This window comes from Phocoena sinus, chromosome 15 (assembly GCF_008692025.1).
Source record: "Phocoena sinus isolate mPhoSin1 chromosome 15, mPhoSin1.pri, whole genome shotgun sequence".
In the NCBI taxonomy this organism is placed as follows: Eukaryota; Metazoa; Chordata; class Mammalia; order Artiodactyla; family Phocoenidae; genus Phocoena; species Phocoena sinus.
In genome coordinates this window covers 16,284,707-16,301,864 of record NC_045777.1, presented here as the reverse complement: position 1 = coordinate 16,301,864, position 17,158 = coordinate 16,284,707, and the positions used below count along the sequence as shown (strand labels likewise).

Genomic DNA, 17,158 nt, shown 5'->3' with positions numbered 1-17,158 from the left:
AGTTTCTGGACCCTCTGGAACTGAGGCAGAGGCTTCAATGAGAGAATTGAGCGGAGCCGCTGTTGCCTCCAGAAAAAAAAAAGTTCCAGTTCCCTGGGCAGAGCGTGAGGCTGTGTTGAATGACACCTTGTCCCTGCCTCAGAGGAAGCAGGGTGGATGTGCATTCTGTGAATCAGCAGAAAGTGGGAAGGAGACGGGTGTGATTTCTTGTTCTCTCCTTGCAGCGTGGGGCTGCTCTCAGCACCTGGGGTACTCTCCATAGAGAACGCAAATGCTGCTCTGCAGAAAAACACCTTTGTGTGCAGCCCTGAGAATCTATTAAGCCAGGCGAACCTAATTATGTTCACAGCGACACCCTTACTATTTCCTCTGTTTCATCCTTCCTGGAGAGGCTCCTGGAGGTGACCATATGTTTCCATGAGAGAAGTAGGAGGCTTGGTTCATTTGGTTACCAGACACCTCATAAGTGCCAGCTGCGGGCTGGGCCACCTGCCTGGGGCTGGGGAAGCACATTATATATCTCTGCACATAAGCAGATGCTCCGTACCCACCAGGGTGAGCCCAGGGGAAGGCCCAGGTAAAGGGCATGGCCAAAAGAGGGAGGAGAGGTCAGGGAAGGCTTCTTTGAGGAGGTGGCATTTCAGGTAAGCTTGAAGATGATGAAAAGACCAGTGAGCCACAGGGGAAACTATCCATTCCAGCTCGAAGCCCACATGTCCTGGGAAGCTCTGGGAAGGATCTGGAGAGGTCGGCAGGAAAGAGATGGTGCAGATCTTTGTGGGCTCCTACAAGGCCAGGACTGGGCTAGTGGGTCATGGGGGAGCTATTAAAAGCTTCTGAGGAGGGAGGAGACATATTATGTTCCTGAAGGGTCACTGTGGTGGCCAGCAGAGCACCTGGGCTTGAGGAAGCCATGCTGGGGGCCGAGAGGAGGGCTGGTGTCTTAAATTGGGATCCCCCTTAAAGCAGACTCTGACACAAAGGTTTCGGGGCAAGTAGTTTGTTTAGGGGTGATCCCAGGATGTCTGGGAAGGAAGAAGGGAAGAGGGACAGGAAGGGAAGAAAGCCAGTAAAGGGCAGGGTGATGAGCTGTAGCCACCTGGACCAACTGGAAGCCTGTTGTGGACCCTCCAAGAGGCGTATGGAATGAGACTCAGAATTGTCCTCTTGAGGGGAGGGGAAGCCGGGGTTTTATCCACAAACTGCAGCCCCTCAGAGATAGAGGGCCACTTCTAGGGCTCAGCACTTCCAGGCTCCTTGGACAGAGAATGCTGTCAGGCAGGGAGATGCAGGAAACCAGCAACAGGGGCGATAACCCTTGGACTGGTGGTGTCGGGGGGACCTCCAACGTAGGCCAAGGGCAAGCGGGCTGACCCCTGCCAGCACCTGCTATAGCTCATTAGGAGAAAAGGCAATGGTTGCCAAATGTGTTGGGCAGAGCAGGGTGGACTTTGATTGGGGAAGGGGCCCTGTGAACTGGTAGAGAATTCTAGAATGTGTGGAGGGATTGACGTCTGACCACTTCTGTGTACTGCTCCTGTGAGCTCACCATTTTTCTTTCAAAGCCTGAAATTGGCTTTCAACAAAACACTTTCTTAGGTGGGATATGGGAATTTGGAATCATCTGTGGGGGATGCCCCCTATTTGTAGGCATCCATGCAGAAGCCACGACTCACCCAGGGGGCATGGAAGAAAGGAGGGAAAGTCGGATAGAGCTGGAGGAATGCCAGTGTTGAAGGAGTGGGCTGGAGAAGACCAAGAAGGAGTGACTAGTGAGGTAGCTGGACAGCCAGGAGTCAGGCCCTGGAGGGTAGAGGGCTGTCGGGCAAGGCAGCAATTCTTGGAGTCAAGGACTAAGTAAGGGGTGTCTTGGGGAAGGCATCATAGCTTAGTGAGGAAGTATGACGGTCTGTAGAAATCCAGCTCCACCGGCAGTAGCTGTGTGATCATGGACAAGTCTCTGAACCTCTCTGAGCCTTGGCTTCCTCAGCTGAGGATGACTATGTTACCCACCTGGTATGGTAGCTGTGGCGATTAAATGGGCCATATATGGAAAAGCTTAGCAGTGCTTCTGGCGCATATTAAATGCTTAATAAAACTTTCCCCTCCTCTTCCTACTGATGAAGACGGTGGGAGGATGATGGAGATGATTAAGTGGTATACGTAGTAAGGAGGGTACACGCCAAATGAGTTGCCGATGGTCGGGGGGGCGCCTAGTGACAGTGCGAATAGATAGTTCTCTGTAGGAGATTGGCTGTGCAGGGGAGAAAGTTGGGACAGCAGTTTTTAGGAGACTTGGAACTAAGGGAGCTTTGCACGTAAAGACAGGAGAGAAGTGAACATGATTTGATGCTTGTGGGGTGCAGCCCACGGAGAGGGGAGACCCGTTGACCTGATGGAGAGAGACTTAGGTGAGGCTCCTGGAAGCAGAGCCTGAGACGAAGATTCTTGTGAATGCTGTTTATCGAAGGAGAAGGAATCAGAGTCCACAGAGGAAGGAGTTGAGCAAGGATGTGACCTCAGCCAGAGACTTGGGGAGCCCCAGGGCACGCCTGCACGACAGAGGAAGGGGCTGTAATCGGTGTTTGATGATTTTACTGCATTTTTATATGGCCTTAAACACTTTATAGTAATGTTTTATGTTTTGAACGTGTACATAAAGGTATTCTACTGTATGTATCCTTCTGAAACTCTTTACTCATTATTGTTTTGAGTTCGTCCTCATTGGTAGGTGTGACTCCAGGCCATTCACTTCAACTCCGTACAGAATTCCATTCTGTGAATAGATCACAGATTACCACCATTTCCCAACTGGCAAACATTTTGATTATTCCCAGTTTTTCTGGAGTTAAAAAAAAAAGTGCTGTAATGATCATTGTCGTAGTATATAATTTTTGAAAGGTAATATGACTTTCATATAAATATAAAATGAAAACATGTCAATTTATTTAATTCATTTACTAATGAGGAAGCCAGTAAGGTATTATAATCAGCTCAAAGAACAATCTGATGAATAGGTACATATATAGGCAATCAAGAATGCTGAAATAGGGCTTCCCTGGTGGCGCAGTGGTTGAGAGTCCGCCTGCCGATGCAGGGGACGCGGGTTCGTGCCCCGGTCCGGGAGGATCCCACGTGCCGCGGAGCGGCTGGGCCCGTGAGCCATGGCCGCTGAGCCTGCGCGTCCGGAGCCTGTGCTCCGCAACGGGAGAGGCCACAAACGAGAGGCCCGCGTACCGCAAAAAAAAAAAAAAAAAAAAAAAAAAAAAAAAAAGAATGCTGAAATAAATTTTCTTATAAATGCAAAACTGGTTGATATCTATAGAGCAAGAATACAGTGTTCAGGTTCTTCTTTTCTACAGGATGCGATCAACTGGTACCTCTACCAGACAACATTTTTTGCATTTTTATGGATAAGAATCATTTGCATTCCACCTCACAACCATTAGGATGGTTACTATCCAAAAAAAAAGAAAAAGAGGGAGGGAGAGAGAGTGAGAGAGAGAAAACAAGAGTTGGCAAGGATGTGGAGAAATTGTGCACTGTTGGTGTGAATATAAAATGGTGTAGACCCTATGGATAACAATATGGCAGCTCCTCAAAAATTAAAAATAGAATTACTATATGATCCAGCAATTCTATTTCTGGGTATATATCCAAAAGAGTTGATAGCAGGGTCTTGAAGAGATCTTTGTACATCTGTGTTCATAGCAGCATTATTCACAATAGCCAAAATATGGAAGCAACCCAAGTGTCCATCAATAGATGAATGGATAAACAAAATGCATTATATGCATACAATGAAATTGCATTCAGCCTTTAAAAGGAAGGAAATTCTGATACATGCTACAACGTGGATGAACATTAAGGACATTATGCTAAGTGAAATAAGCCAGACACAAAAGAAAAAATACCCTATGATTCCACTTCAGGAGGGTACCTAAAGCAGTCAGATTCATAGAATAGTCAAATTTCATAGTAGTAAAATGGTGGTTGCCAGGGGCCACAGGGAGGAAGCAACAGGAAGTTATGGTTTAATAGATACAAAGTCTCAGTTCTACAGGATGAAAAGAGCTCTGGAGATGGATGGTAGTGATGGTAGCACAACAACGTGAAATACTTTAAAATGGTTAAGATGGTAAATCCTATCTTATGTGTATTTTACCACAATTTAAAAAAACTTAATGATAAAACAATAAGTTGCACTAATATCATTTTTGTACAGCTTACAAAGTTGTCAAATAGCCTAGTCAAAGACAAAGGCACACATTTCTATAGAAACAGATAACCCTGAGGTCGACTAGCCAACACCCATTGAAAGAACATTCATTTGCCCATTTCAGAGTCTTTAAAGTTTCCTGCAGTATATATGTCTTCTTGTGCATGTGGGAAAGTTCTTTACAGTAAATATCTTGGTATAGAATTGCTAGGTTATAGGATATGGATGATCAGATTTCTTCCTAAAATGTGTATCTTACTAGTTTACACTCCCACCAGCAGTATAAACAGAAACCCAAATGTCCAGGAAACGAATGAAAAAATGTTTGACTTCTCTAGTAAACAGGGCAGTGCAAATTAGAACAACTTTGGGAGCATTTCAGACTTAGCAGATTTGCAAAAATTCAAAATCTGCCATTATCAAGTGTTGGCCATATATTAAATTACTGAGTTCAGGTATACCTGATTGAAGAATTCTAAAACAGGCAGCTGGGAAGGAAAAAGAAAAAAGAAAAAACAAGCCCTAAACACAGAGCCCCAAGGCCAATTTGCCCTTGAAGAAATAACGTCAGATCCTTCTTTAAGATTCATGGAAAAAGGAGTGTGTACATGTTGGAATAGTAAAGGATGTTTAGAGAATAGATTTTAGAATCTACCTTTTGTTCAAAGTGTTCAAAAATTTTTCCAGCTTTATTGAGGTATTATTGAGATTTAACATATTTAAGTTTAAGGTATACAACGTGATGATTTGATGCGTGTATATACTGTGAAATAATTACCATAATAAGTGTGTATGTGGTGGTAACTTTTAAGATCTACTCTTTTAACAACTTTTAATTATATAATATAGTATTGGTGATTATAGTCACCATGCTGTATATTAGATCCCTAGAATTTATTCATCATACAGCTGGAAGTTTGTACCCTTTGACCACCTTCACCCATTTCCCCCAACCCCCTGGCCCTGGCGACCACCACTGTACTCTCTATTTGAGTTCAGCTTTTTTAGAACCCACATATGAGTGAGAAGATAAAGTATTTGTCTTTCTCTGTCTCACTCATCTCACTTAGCCTAATGCTCTCAAGGTCCGTCCACACTGCCACAAAAGGCAGTGTTTCCTTCTTTTCTATGGCTGAATAACATTGTAAAATGTACCATATTTTCTTTATCCCTTCATCTGTTCACGGACATTTACGTTGTTTCCATGTCTTGGCTATTATAAATGTTGCTGCAGTAAACATGGGGTGCAGATATCTCTTCGAAGTAGTGATTTCATTTCTTCTGGATATATACCCAGGGATGAGATTGCTGGATCGTGTGGTAGTCTAGTTTTAAGTTTTTGAGGAGCCTCCATACTGTTTTCCATAGTGGCTACACCAATTTATATTCCCACTAGCAGGATACAAAGGTTCCCTTTTCTCACACCCTTGCTAACATTTGTAATCTCTTGTGTTTTTGATAATACCCATTCTAACAGATGTGAGGTGATATCTCACTGTGGTTTTTAAAAAAAATTTTTATTGAAGTATAGTAAATAAAACAGTGGAGAAATCAAGAAAGTGATAATTGCCACAGATAAAGTAGGATTTAAGATAGAAACGTTAATTGAGGCAAACATACTCTTAAAAAAATTAACAAGAAGCCGTGTGAAAATATAGCATTCTGGGACATATATGGGAATGAATAACCACATCAATATAAAGAAAACTGGTTTAAATTCTATAGCGAAGCTGATAGGAACACAATAGTAGTAGGAGGCTTAAACTCATTTTTCTCGAGATTTCACAGCTGAAGTAGTCAAAACAGTTTATTGAATAGACACATAGAGAAATGTGTATGTTACCGAGTAAACATTATCTCAGAGGCACATGAAAGTTTTACAAAAATTGATCATATCTTAAGCCATAATGAAAACTTCAGTACCACAAAGATAAAATCCTAGGAGTTATGTTCCCTGGCCACAGTCACAAAAGGCTACATTAATAAAGATTCTTTTCCAAATAATTTTAGGGTAAAAAGGAAAATCAAATCTTCAGTTGTAGAGTATTTTTAAAATATTTCTGTGATTCAGCTACAGTCCTCCTCAGGAGGAAAAAATCATGGTTACAGAGCTGGACTTCTCGCCCTCAGCACTGTTGACATTTTGGGTACATAACTCTTGTTGGGGAGCATTCTGTGCTTTATAGGGTATTGAGCAGAATCCCTGGCCCCTCGACCCACTAGACACCAGTAGCAGCACCCCCTCACCCAGTTAAAAACCAAAAACATCTCCTACATGGCAAAAGTGTCCCTGTTTGAACCCCTGCCCTACTACATCTATTATTAAAAAAGAAAATGTGAAAATAAGTAAATTGTTTAATTTGAAAAGCTAGATAAAAAGCAGCATGATACCTGAAGTTAATATTAATAGAGAGAAAAGCAAAATTTAATAATGATCAGAAAAGTTGTCAAATAGATTTGTTTAAATATAAGAACTGGTTCTTTGGACAGTTAAAAATATATACATTTTTGTATAGCTGATTCACTTTGTTATAAAGCAGAAACTAACACACCATTGTAAAGCAATTATACCCCAATAAAGATGTTTAAAAAAAATATATATATATATACATTTTGAGAAGGAAAATTTTAGAAAGCAACATGCATTCACAGTATTACAATTGAGAATGGGGATTTAAAACCATAGAGTAGGTTAAAAATATGGTAATGTTATCCTAATTTTATGCTACTGGTATTAAAATCTGGATGAAGTATACAATTTTCTAAATATATGTGTGTGTGTATATATATATGTGTGTATATATATATATATATATATATATAAAACCGAACTAACTCAAGAGAATGTGGAAACTAAAATAGACCTATTAGCCATAGCAAATATTGTGAAAATCAATCTTTCAAAAAGCCCTGGGCCTCAGATATTTTTATGTCTAAACTCTTTCAGTTCTCTAAGGAAAATAATCATTTCTTTGTTATTTATACTCTTCCAGGACATAATGAAAAAGAGAAACAACTCAGTTCTTTTTCTAAAGCTGACCATCACACAAAAAAACCAACATTTGACAAAGATAACCCGAAAGAATGGAAACTGACACGTAAAAAAGAAAGTTCCTCAGAAATGAAGAAACACCAAACAAATTCAAACAAATATATATACAGGCAAGGATAGCAATGTTCATATCAGATTCCACTGAATTCAAGGCAAAAATTAGACACTTTATAATAATACTAAAGTTTAATCCGTTATGAAGATATAATTGCCAGTTTTCTTTTTGCAATAAAAACCAACATCAAATTCCCAAAACAAAAACTTTAAGCATTAAAGGGAGATTTTGATGGAAGCAGAAAGTTGTAGGCAACTTCGACAAACCAAAGGAATCGAAATAATATAATCACCACTGATAAGACAGAGAAATGTCACACTATTATATTACTCTGCAAACACAGCTCCCCTTTGCCCTTAAATACTGTGAAATACATACAAAATTTAAACATATGTGGGTCTTAAAGGAAACCTCAATAAATTTTCAAAAGTGCAAATAGTACAGATCATATTCTTAGATCACGTTTGTTACTAGAAATTAGGAGCAAAAGGAAAAGAAACAACAAAAATTTTTGACCTCTTAGAAATTTCAGAACTTGGACTTCCCTGGTGACACAGGCAAGTGGTTAACAGTGGTTAAGAATCCGCCTGCCAGTGCAGGGGGACATAGGTTCAAGCCCTGGTCTGGGAGGATCCTACATGCCGCAGAGCAACTAAGCCCACGAGCCACAATTACTGAGCCCGGGTGCTGCAACTGCTGAAGGCCACGCGCCTAGAGCCCGTGCTCCGCAACAAGAGAAGCCGCCGCAATGAGAAGCCCGCGCACCACAATGAAGAGTAGACCCCGCTCGCTGCAACTAGATAAAGCCTGTGTGCAGCAACGAAGAAACAATGCAGCCAAAAAATTTTTTAAATTATATTAAATTAAAAAAAAAGAAATTTCAGAACTCTTCTTAAACATCGATTGGATGAGAGGAAATTAAAACTGAAATTTAAAGATAAATACACCAAAAAGAACAATAATGAAAATCTCACGTGATGAAGTCTGAGAAACGTTAAGGTCGTGTTCAGAGGAAAATTCATAGCATGAAACCTACTTCTAAACACTGAGAATGAAAATACTGAATTGAAAATGCGACCCAAAATTGAGGGGGAAGCAACACTAATAAATATGTAAAAATCAGAGGAAGAGATTAATAAAGATAAAATTAGATATTAAAGAATTAGAAAACGGAGGAGTAGACCTGATAAACAAATTTGAAATTTGATTCTTTTGAGGAGGAAAAAAAAATCCCACAAAATAAAATAGAAAACCGATGAGGCTCCCTAACGAAGAACAAGTAAAGGAAAACACAGATACTGGATATTAAAAGTTAGAATTTAGGGCTTCCCTGGTGGCGCAGTAGTTGAGAGTCCGCCTGCCGATGCAGGGGACACGGGTTCGTACCCCAGTCCGGGAAGATCCCACATGCCGCGGAGCGGCTGGGCCCGTGAGCCATGGCCGCTGAGCCTGCGCGTCCGGAGCCTGTGCTCCGCAGCGGGAGAGGCCACAACAGTGAGAGAGAGGCCCGCGTACCGCAATAAATAAATAAATAAAATTAGGATTTAACCACAAATTCAGAGGAAATAAAAATAATTGTAAGACTATGCAAATTGGCATGCCTCACTGAACAGTGTGTGTGTGTATGTAATTTTTAGGCAAAAAGTGTACACTATTCTAAATGTGTTTAGTATGAGAAATGCCTGTATATAAAAATCAGTAGCTTGCTTTATATTCTAAAAATAACCAGTTAGAAAATATCATGGGGAATAGATAATAAGAAAACGACTGACCTGTGGGGGGAAAATGTGCAAACTTTATTAAGGGATTTATTTATTCTATGTATTTAACAAACCCTCGTACAAGATAGGGCTTACTATGTGCCAGGCAGATTTAATCCTTAACAACCCTAGAAGATAAGTTTAATCATTATCCAAATTTTTCAGGTGAAGAAACTGAGGCACAAAGAGGTTAAGTAACTTGGCCAAAGTCACCCAGTGTATAAGCAGCAGAACCAGGATTCAAAATGCCCTCGGCTTCCAACGTCTATGCTCTTTGCTATCACACTGCATAGTGAATAAATGCAAAGGTACACCGTGTTCCAGGAAGGAAAACCCAGTATCATAAAATGATCTCTTCACAGCTGGACTGCGCTCTCTAGCAAGGGCTGAGATGCTGACTCTCTGTCCAGGGTGAATATCAACAGAATGGCACCCCCCAGAGGTGCATCTAATCGTGCAGGGGTTGGAATAGAATGGACCCTCACCTGTGGGTGATCCACGGGGAAGCCACAGCTCAGAGGGGACCCCCTCCTCTGAGTCTGGTACATACACATGCAGATGTGCTGGTCCTTTCAAACTCAACATGCAATCTCCTCTTCTCTCAGATCCAGGAGATGGTCCACTCAGAGGTTGCTGCCTATGACTCGGGCCGACCAGGGCCCCTGCTGGGCCGCCCGGCGATGCTGGCCAGCCACATGAGCGCCCTCAGCCAGTCCCAGCTCATTTCTCAGATGGGCGTCCGGAGTGGCATCGCCCACAGCTCCCCGTCACCCCCAGGGAGCAAGTCGGCGACCCCGTCTCCCTCCAGTTCAACTCAGGAGGAGGAGTCGGAAGCGCATTTCAAGGTACGTAGGGATGGAGATGCAAAGGCTTAAGATGCCCTCCTGTCAGCAAGGGGACAGGCCCTGCATGGAAATGGTCATCACCTACTTCTAAAAAAGACTAGAAGAGTATAACTATACCCTTTGCTGGAAAAAAAAAAAAGGAGGAAAATTCTGGATAAACGTGATGTCGTCTTATTCCTGAATAGCCAATGGGTCATTTCAGTGGCATTGATGGCATTGGCAAGATCCTCAGGGCCATGTCTTATGACCACTTTGGCCTTTTTGGCCCACTTTGGAGGACCACAAAGATGGGTGGTCCTGCAGTGCTCTGGGCAGCACTGCAGGATGGAGCACTAAAAATGACTCCCCCCCCCCCTTGGGGGCGTGGCCCACCCTGTATCCCTGGAACCAGGTGTAGTGCTGCCTCTTCAAGAACACGTCAGGGATGAGAACTCACCATGTGTCCAGGCTCCCATCCTTTCTTTGCACTGACTCTAGATCTCCCTCCCTGTCGAAGAGCACCTTGTTTTTACGAAAACAGAGGCCCCGAAAGGCCAGGGGTGGATGTGCTTGCCCGGAATCTCCCAATGAGTCGCCGGCAGAATCAAGGCTTGATTCCACAACACCTCCCTCCCTTTCTTCTTCCTAAGGGCCTCTCACCCCTTTCCACGTGGCGGCCCTGCAGAGGCCTTGGGCAGTAACCGTGGCACCCATGCCATCCTGCAGGTACCCTGACCTCCAGGCTGGGGTGGGCACCTCTGGATCCTGGTCCAGCTACATCCTCAGGATAACTTGGTCTCTATTGTAGTCCAGGCGGGGGCGGTTTTAATTTTATTTTCTTTTTATTTAACAAACCCTTCTAAAACACTTTCACGGGCCAGACACTATTCTAAGGACACGACAGGAATTAATCCACGTAATCTTCATCGCAACCCTATGTGGTAGGTGCCTTTATCATCTTCGATTGGCAGATGGGGAAACTGAGGCACAGAGAGGTTAAGTAATGTATCAAGTGTCACAGAACCAGGATTTAAACCAAGGTGGTTGCAATCTGGCTCCAGCATATGTGCTCTTAACCGCCTGCAGTGCCCCATCTGCTCAGCTCTCCATCAATTACAAGGTGCATCCGTCCGCATCTCCTATCCCGTCAGAGCCTTGCCACGGTGCTGACAGAACTAAGGCTTGGGGAGGTGAGTGGCTGCAGAGAAACACTCAGGAACAGAACCAATGTGGCTACAGACTGCCCCTCCCCGTCCCTCAGATGTGCAGGCCTGAGTCTTATCCACTGGCCCACAGTTTCCTTATCAGTTCATGGTGTCACTTTCATTTCCTTGGTGCATAGAGCCATGGTCTCCATGGCAGGATCCAGGGCCTTTGACCAACATCCCTGGTCCCTGGGTGGCCTGGGAGTCCTAGTCTGTGGGGGGGTATTCCCACCCGCTCCGCATCCTGGAAGCCCTAAGTGAGGTGCTCGCAGTATGGTGGTCCTGGCGTCTGACTGCATCAGAGGCCAGGTGTCCAGGGTGAGGCCACACCTGGCGACAGTTCCATTAACCTCACTCCATCCAACAACTTCAAAGGGGGTCAGGGGGACTAAGCCACTGGACCCAAATCACACGGCTGAAATGTGGTGGAAGAGACTGATCTTATGTAATCAAGGATAATCTTTGGGGATTATATGTGATCACGGGAGGGGAGAGCTGTTAAGAAAAATATATCTGTCCCAAACTTGGAAATAGTCCAAAAACGGATAAATGCACATTCTTTCAATGGCATATTACAGCATCATCTAACAGACTCTCAAAAATTATCTGATTCTCTGGGAGATTGTGCCTTTGTTTTGATTCCTCCTTCATTATTGATTAGGGGGTTTTACACTCTGTAAAGGAAGATGTTAACTTGGGGGAAAAGCAATGAAGATGTAAACGATTTTTGTCTGATTACGAGGCAAATGAATTTTTCCCTGTAGAGACACAAATGACTTCTGTCCGGTACAGAAGACTAGAAGCCCCAGAGGTGATAGCTTTATTGCTCTCCAGGACACTAACCAGTTTCTTTCTCTTGTATTTCTTTGAATCAACTTTACCATCATGCTGCTTCTCATTGATGAGTTAAATGAAAAATGCAGTACTAGATTTAAAAAAAAGAAAAAGAAAGAAAGAAAACAGAAAAACCCAGGGCTCATACCCAGGACATGTGTGCATGCATGTGTGCGTGTGTGTGTGTGTGTGCAAGCCCGGGGGGAGCGTGGCCAGCCCCCAGGTGCTGCCTGTGTATAAGCAAGGCTGGGCAGGCAGGGAAAAGCTGAGGAAAGTCCAGCTCTGCCTGAGGCTGGGTCGGGTCCCCTTTGGCAGGAGGTCCCAGGCTTCTCTGATTTCTGACTCCTCTCATCCGGGCAGATGTCGGGAGAAAAGAGACCCTCCGCCGACCCTGGCAGAAAGGCCAAGAACCCAAAGAAGAAGAAGAAGAAGGACCCCAACGAGCCACAGAAGCCTGTATCGGCCTACGCGCTTTTCTTCAGAGACACTCAGGCCGCCATCAAGGGACAGAACCCCAGTGCAACCTTCGGGGACGTGTCCAAAATCGTGGCCTCCATGTGGGACAGCTTGGGAGAGGAGCAGAAGCAGGTGAGCCTCCATCCCTTTCTGGGCCATCCCTCAAGCCTCTGAGGTCAGACTTGGAAGGTCTGGAACCAGGCCCAGCCTCTGGAACTAGAGACTCTTGCAGAGGTCTTTGCTAGGCTCAGTCTGCCCATCTGTAAGCTGGGGAGGTAGGACCCTTCTGATTTGGCTGTTTTGTAGCTGCGTTCACTAGCCACTTGGTTAAGTGGAGAAAAAAACTGGACCTCTGCTTCCTCATCTGTTAAATGAGAACAGGCGTCTTCATCCATCTTGGCCTCCAACTCTAAAAGTCTGGGGTCCAAGCCAGAGCTTTCTTATCCGCTGACCAGAGGCCCGTGGCCTCCTCTCAGGGGCCTGCAGGGAGAATAGGAGCAGAGCTAGCTCCGAGGTAAATGCCAGTTACCAGCCCTGTGAGCTCAGGCTGACCACCTGACCTCTCCTCGATATTGCCCACATCTTGGATCTTTCAGGCCTACAAGAGGAAGACCGAAGCAGCGAAGAAGGAGTATCTGAAGGCTCTGGCAGCCTACAGGGCCAGCCTTGTCTCCAAGGTAACACCTGGAATCCCTAGGCCCAGCCCTGATAAGAATGGGGCCACTTGAGGGATAGAGCAAGAACCAAGGCGGGAATGGTCAACACCATAGGTCTTGGAAGGGATGGATAAGACCAATGTGGTCCCTTCTCCAGTGCACCGCCTCTGTGCCAAGCTTATGCTTTACATGCATAGTATACATGCATCTCATTTAATTCTTCCAAGAAGAACCTGTTACACGGCGGAGTTAAGCGACCTGCCTGCGAGTAGCCAGCCTGTTAGGTGGCTGTACCAGGATTGAGGCCCAGTTTTGCCAGTCTTCAGATGTGGCCTTTCCTCCCGTCCTGCGCTCTCTGCCTCATTCCTCAGCACCAGCACTGCAGGAGGCTCAGCGTTGGCAGTGGTTGTGTGGTCCACGGGGGGCAGCGGGTGGTCTGGAAGCTGCTACAGAGGACGTGGCTTCTGGGTTAGGCCATAAAGGGCCAAGCAAAGAGGGTGTCCCAAATCAAGGGAACGGCCCACACTAAGGCACAGAGGCTGGGGAGAAGCCTAAGTAGAGGATAGCCCAGCTGGACGATGCTGGCCTCTCGGGTCAGGCTGAGAAGCATAGGTTCTCCCGTGGGCAGGGGAGCCCCCAGGGATTAAAGCAGGGGTGGTTGGATGGTCAGAGCCAAGTGTGCTCGACCCTGAATTATCTCTGGTGAGTCCCCAGCTCTTTCCCCAGGGGCCTGAGAGCCATCCAGGAGCCACGCCAGTGGGTGACAAAACCACACGATCTCGTGGCCCAAGTTCTGGCTTATGCACCTTCCCCGGAGTGATTGGTGTCTGTCTCCTTCCAGAGCTCCCCCGACCAGGGTGAGACCAAGAACACTCAGGCGAACCCACCAGCCAAAATGCTCCCACCCAAGCAGCCCATGTACGCCATGCCAGGCCTGGCCTCCTTCCTGACGCCATCCGACCTGCAGGCCTTCCGCAGCGGGGCCTCCCCCGCCAGCCTTGCCCGGACGCTGGGCTCCAAGTCACTGCTGCCGGGCCTCAGCGCATCCCCGCCACCGCCCCCCTCCTTCCCTCTCAGCAACCCCCTGCACCAGCAACTGCCACTGCCGCCCCACACCCAGGGCGCCCTCCTCAGCCCACCTGTCAGCATGTCCCCAGCCCCCCAGCCTCCCATCCTGCCCGCTCCCATGGCACTCCAGGTGCAGTTGGCCGTGAGCCCCTCACCTCCAGGGCCACAGGTAAGCAGGATCCAGTGAGAACGTGCCCCTCGGGGACCCCTTGCAGAAAGGGGAGGCAGCTTGGGGTTCCAAATACTGGCCCTGCTACTCACCGGCTGTGTGACCTCAGCCTTAGCACCTTACCTCTCTGAGCCTCAGTTACTGCAACTGTGAATTGGGGCGGTACACCTTGCCTGAGATGCTCTGGCTACAGAGAACAGTTGGCAAGTAGCCAGACAGGTTCTTCAGATTCTTAGGGTATCTCAGACCCTCCTCCCTCAGCCTCTGTCCATTTCTGCTCTCTGGCCAGAGGGGTTGAGGCCACTGTGGCTTCTGCTAGATCAACCCTAGCTCCTGGCTCTCCCCAGAGCCTTTGAAGCCAGATCCCCCTAATTGCTCCACAGACACTGGTAATTACAAGGCTTGCTTGGCCCTGGGAGGTCACTCAGCCCAAGAAATCCATTTTACAGAGTGGGAAACTGAGGTCCAGGAAAAGAAAGTCCGTCACCCCCTCCCCCCCATGTAGCTAAGACAAGGGTTGAATTTTCCAGAACGTGCTCTACTAGGGAAAAGAAAGAAGCGGTCCAGGCAGAGAGGCAGAGCGGAGATTTCTTATAAGCCGGGGAAGTGTCTTTGCGAACACGCCCCCGTCCCCTCTTGCTGCCTGAGATGCACCCCATTCTCTCTCCTTTGCTCACCGCCTCCTCCCCACCTCGGCAGGACTTCCCTCACATCTCTGAGTTCCCCAGTGGTTCCGGATCCCGCTCCCCTGGCCCATCCAACCCCACGAGCAGCGGAGACTGGGACGGCAGCTACCCCAGCGGGGAGTGTGGCATCGGCACCTGCAGGTCGGCCCTCACCCCACTCGCCCGCCCTCGGCGCTGCCCTTGTCCTGCCTACACGTGGAGCGTGAGGACGGGATGACAGGGTGGGAAAAGACGAGGGGGACAGCGCAGGTCACTGTCAGCCCTGCAGGAGGTCCTCTTGGGCACCGGGTGCCCATCGTCCTCAGGAGAGGACCAAAGCAAGGCCCCAGAGGGACTCAGCTGGTCTGCTGCCAGGCCCGCAGGGGAAACTGAGGCCTGTCTTCACTCTTGCTGCTTTTCCTTATATCCTGTTTTTTTTTTCACAAGTGCTTGACATGGCATTCGCAGCTAAGCCATCTGTCTTCAGTCAGCTTCCTCAGAAGCAGAGCTTGAGGCAGGGATTTGGGTGTCCTCGACGATGTATACGTGTTCAGGGAGAACCTGCAGGATACGGGGTGGGGGAGGGAAGCAGACCAGGGCAGGGAGGGAGCTTAGCGAGGGCGTGGCCTCAGCTGGAGACTGGCTTCAGCCCGATCCCATGGGAGCTCTGGGCACCAATCACAGCACAGACTTGGTCTCATTTTGAGGTTTGAGCTTTTTGTATCCGCTGAGGACCAGGTGGTCCCCTGCCAGGATTCCAAGAGGGGTGTTCGGTTCTACCCAGTGGATAGTCAGGGAGGGGCCAGGACAGACCCTCATTCATCCTCAGAGGGGCAGCCGAATCCAGGGAGGGCGTGAAGGGCCAGGGAGCAGGTGTCCTGACGTGCCCCGGGCCTTGTGTCCAGGCCCTTGAGGGCCAGGGGGGCGCCTGGGGCGGGGTGGAGGCGTCACATCCACTCTGACAGCCTCTCCTTTCTCCCCCAGCCTCCTCCCCAGGGATAAATCGCTCTACCTCACCTAAGCCCGCCTCCCTCTCCTCCCTGAGGCTTGCTGGAAGGGCACTGCTCAGAGCCTGAAGGGCTGACAGCAGAAAAGAGGCCTTGGCAGGAAGCAGGGTGCTGGAGAAGAGAGAGCAGTGACACGACCACAGCCCCGGGCTGAGTCTCTTCCTCAACCTCCCACCAGACTCTGCAGAGGCAGCGCACCGCCCGCCGCCAGCCCAAAGAACCTGCAGGAACCTTCCGCCCCCTGACCTGCTTGCTCCAGGGTTACCGTGGACCCTGCTCCTCTCCCTGCCACCGTACCCCATGTCGGGACGTCTGGCCCCAGCCCAAAGTCGCGTGAGCCGCCCCCGGACGGATCACTGCAGCAGAAACCCGCCCCCAGATGCATAGGGCAGGGGCCAGCTCAGCCCCAGATGTGCAAATACGGTTTTACAGTGCGAACAAGACATTATGAAACATAAACTGTTGGCTCCGTGTAAGTACTAGTTGACCAAGTGTTTTAGAAACTGTGCTGAAGACACCTGTAAGATTATTTTGTTGCAGGGTGGGCAGGGGTGGGGGGAAAGTAGATTCCTTTAAGGTAAAAAGCATTTTCTATGACCCTTAGCACATTTTTTTAAGTGTTATCTTAAGGGAGATGTGCACGGAAGAAGCGGCCAAACCGTTTGCTCGTCTGTACAGCAGGAACCGGACAATTTATAGCCACACTCAGAGATGTCGCGCTTTTTTTTTCCTTTTTTTTTTTTTGATCATACGTTTATTTAAAATGGCCAACAACGACTTCTGTCTATTTATAAGGAACAACTGAGAACGAAACTGCAGTTTATCATAAAGTGTGCGTGCTTTGGGGGCTTGGTTTGGGTCTGGGTTCTTCATGTTTGCAGCCGTTTTCTGACCCTGCAAATGTCTGCCTCGGTGCAGTGCTTCTCTCGAAGTTCTTTGTAATAAAACTTCTGAAAAGTTGGCAACAAGCCTGTCTCTCCTTACACTTGGTAAGCCAGGGCCAGACCTTCTGGAGTGGACTTCGGTGGTGGCTTCACCAGGACAGAGCCCCTGGTGTCAGTCAGATTGAGGGCAAAGTCCCACCTGCCCTTTCCCCACCCCGAAGGGTCTCTATGGGTGACAGAGCCCTGCTGGCCTCAGTCTTCCCATCTGTAGAAGTGGGTTAATGATGATGTGAACTCGTAGGGT

The 17,158-nt window shown here is 47.3% G+C and overlaps 1 protein-coding gene across 1 annotated transcript in view; it reads left to right on the top strand.

The window, feature by feature from the left end:
• TOX2 (TOX high mobility group box family member 2) overlaps positions 1-16,930 on the top strand; it is a 137,808-nt gene extending 120,878 nt beyond the window's left edge. Inside the window, exons 4-9 of the mRNA XM_032607222.1 lie at positions 9,692-9,931; positions 12,310-12,537; positions 13,002-13,082; positions 13,903-14,298; positions 14,998-15,125; positions 15,948-16,930. Coding sequence (XP_032463113.1) covers positions 9,692-9,931; positions 12,310-12,537; positions 13,002-13,082; positions 13,903-14,298; positions 14,998-15,125; positions 15,948-15,984 — 1,110 coding nt within the window. The 3' untranslated portion in view covers positions 15,985-16,930. The remainder of the gene's footprint in view (positions 1-9,691; positions 9,932-12,309; positions 12,538-13,001; positions 13,083-13,902; positions 14,299-14,997; positions 15,126-15,947) is intronic.
• The last annotated feature ends 228 nt before the right edge of the window (positions 16,931-17,158 follow it).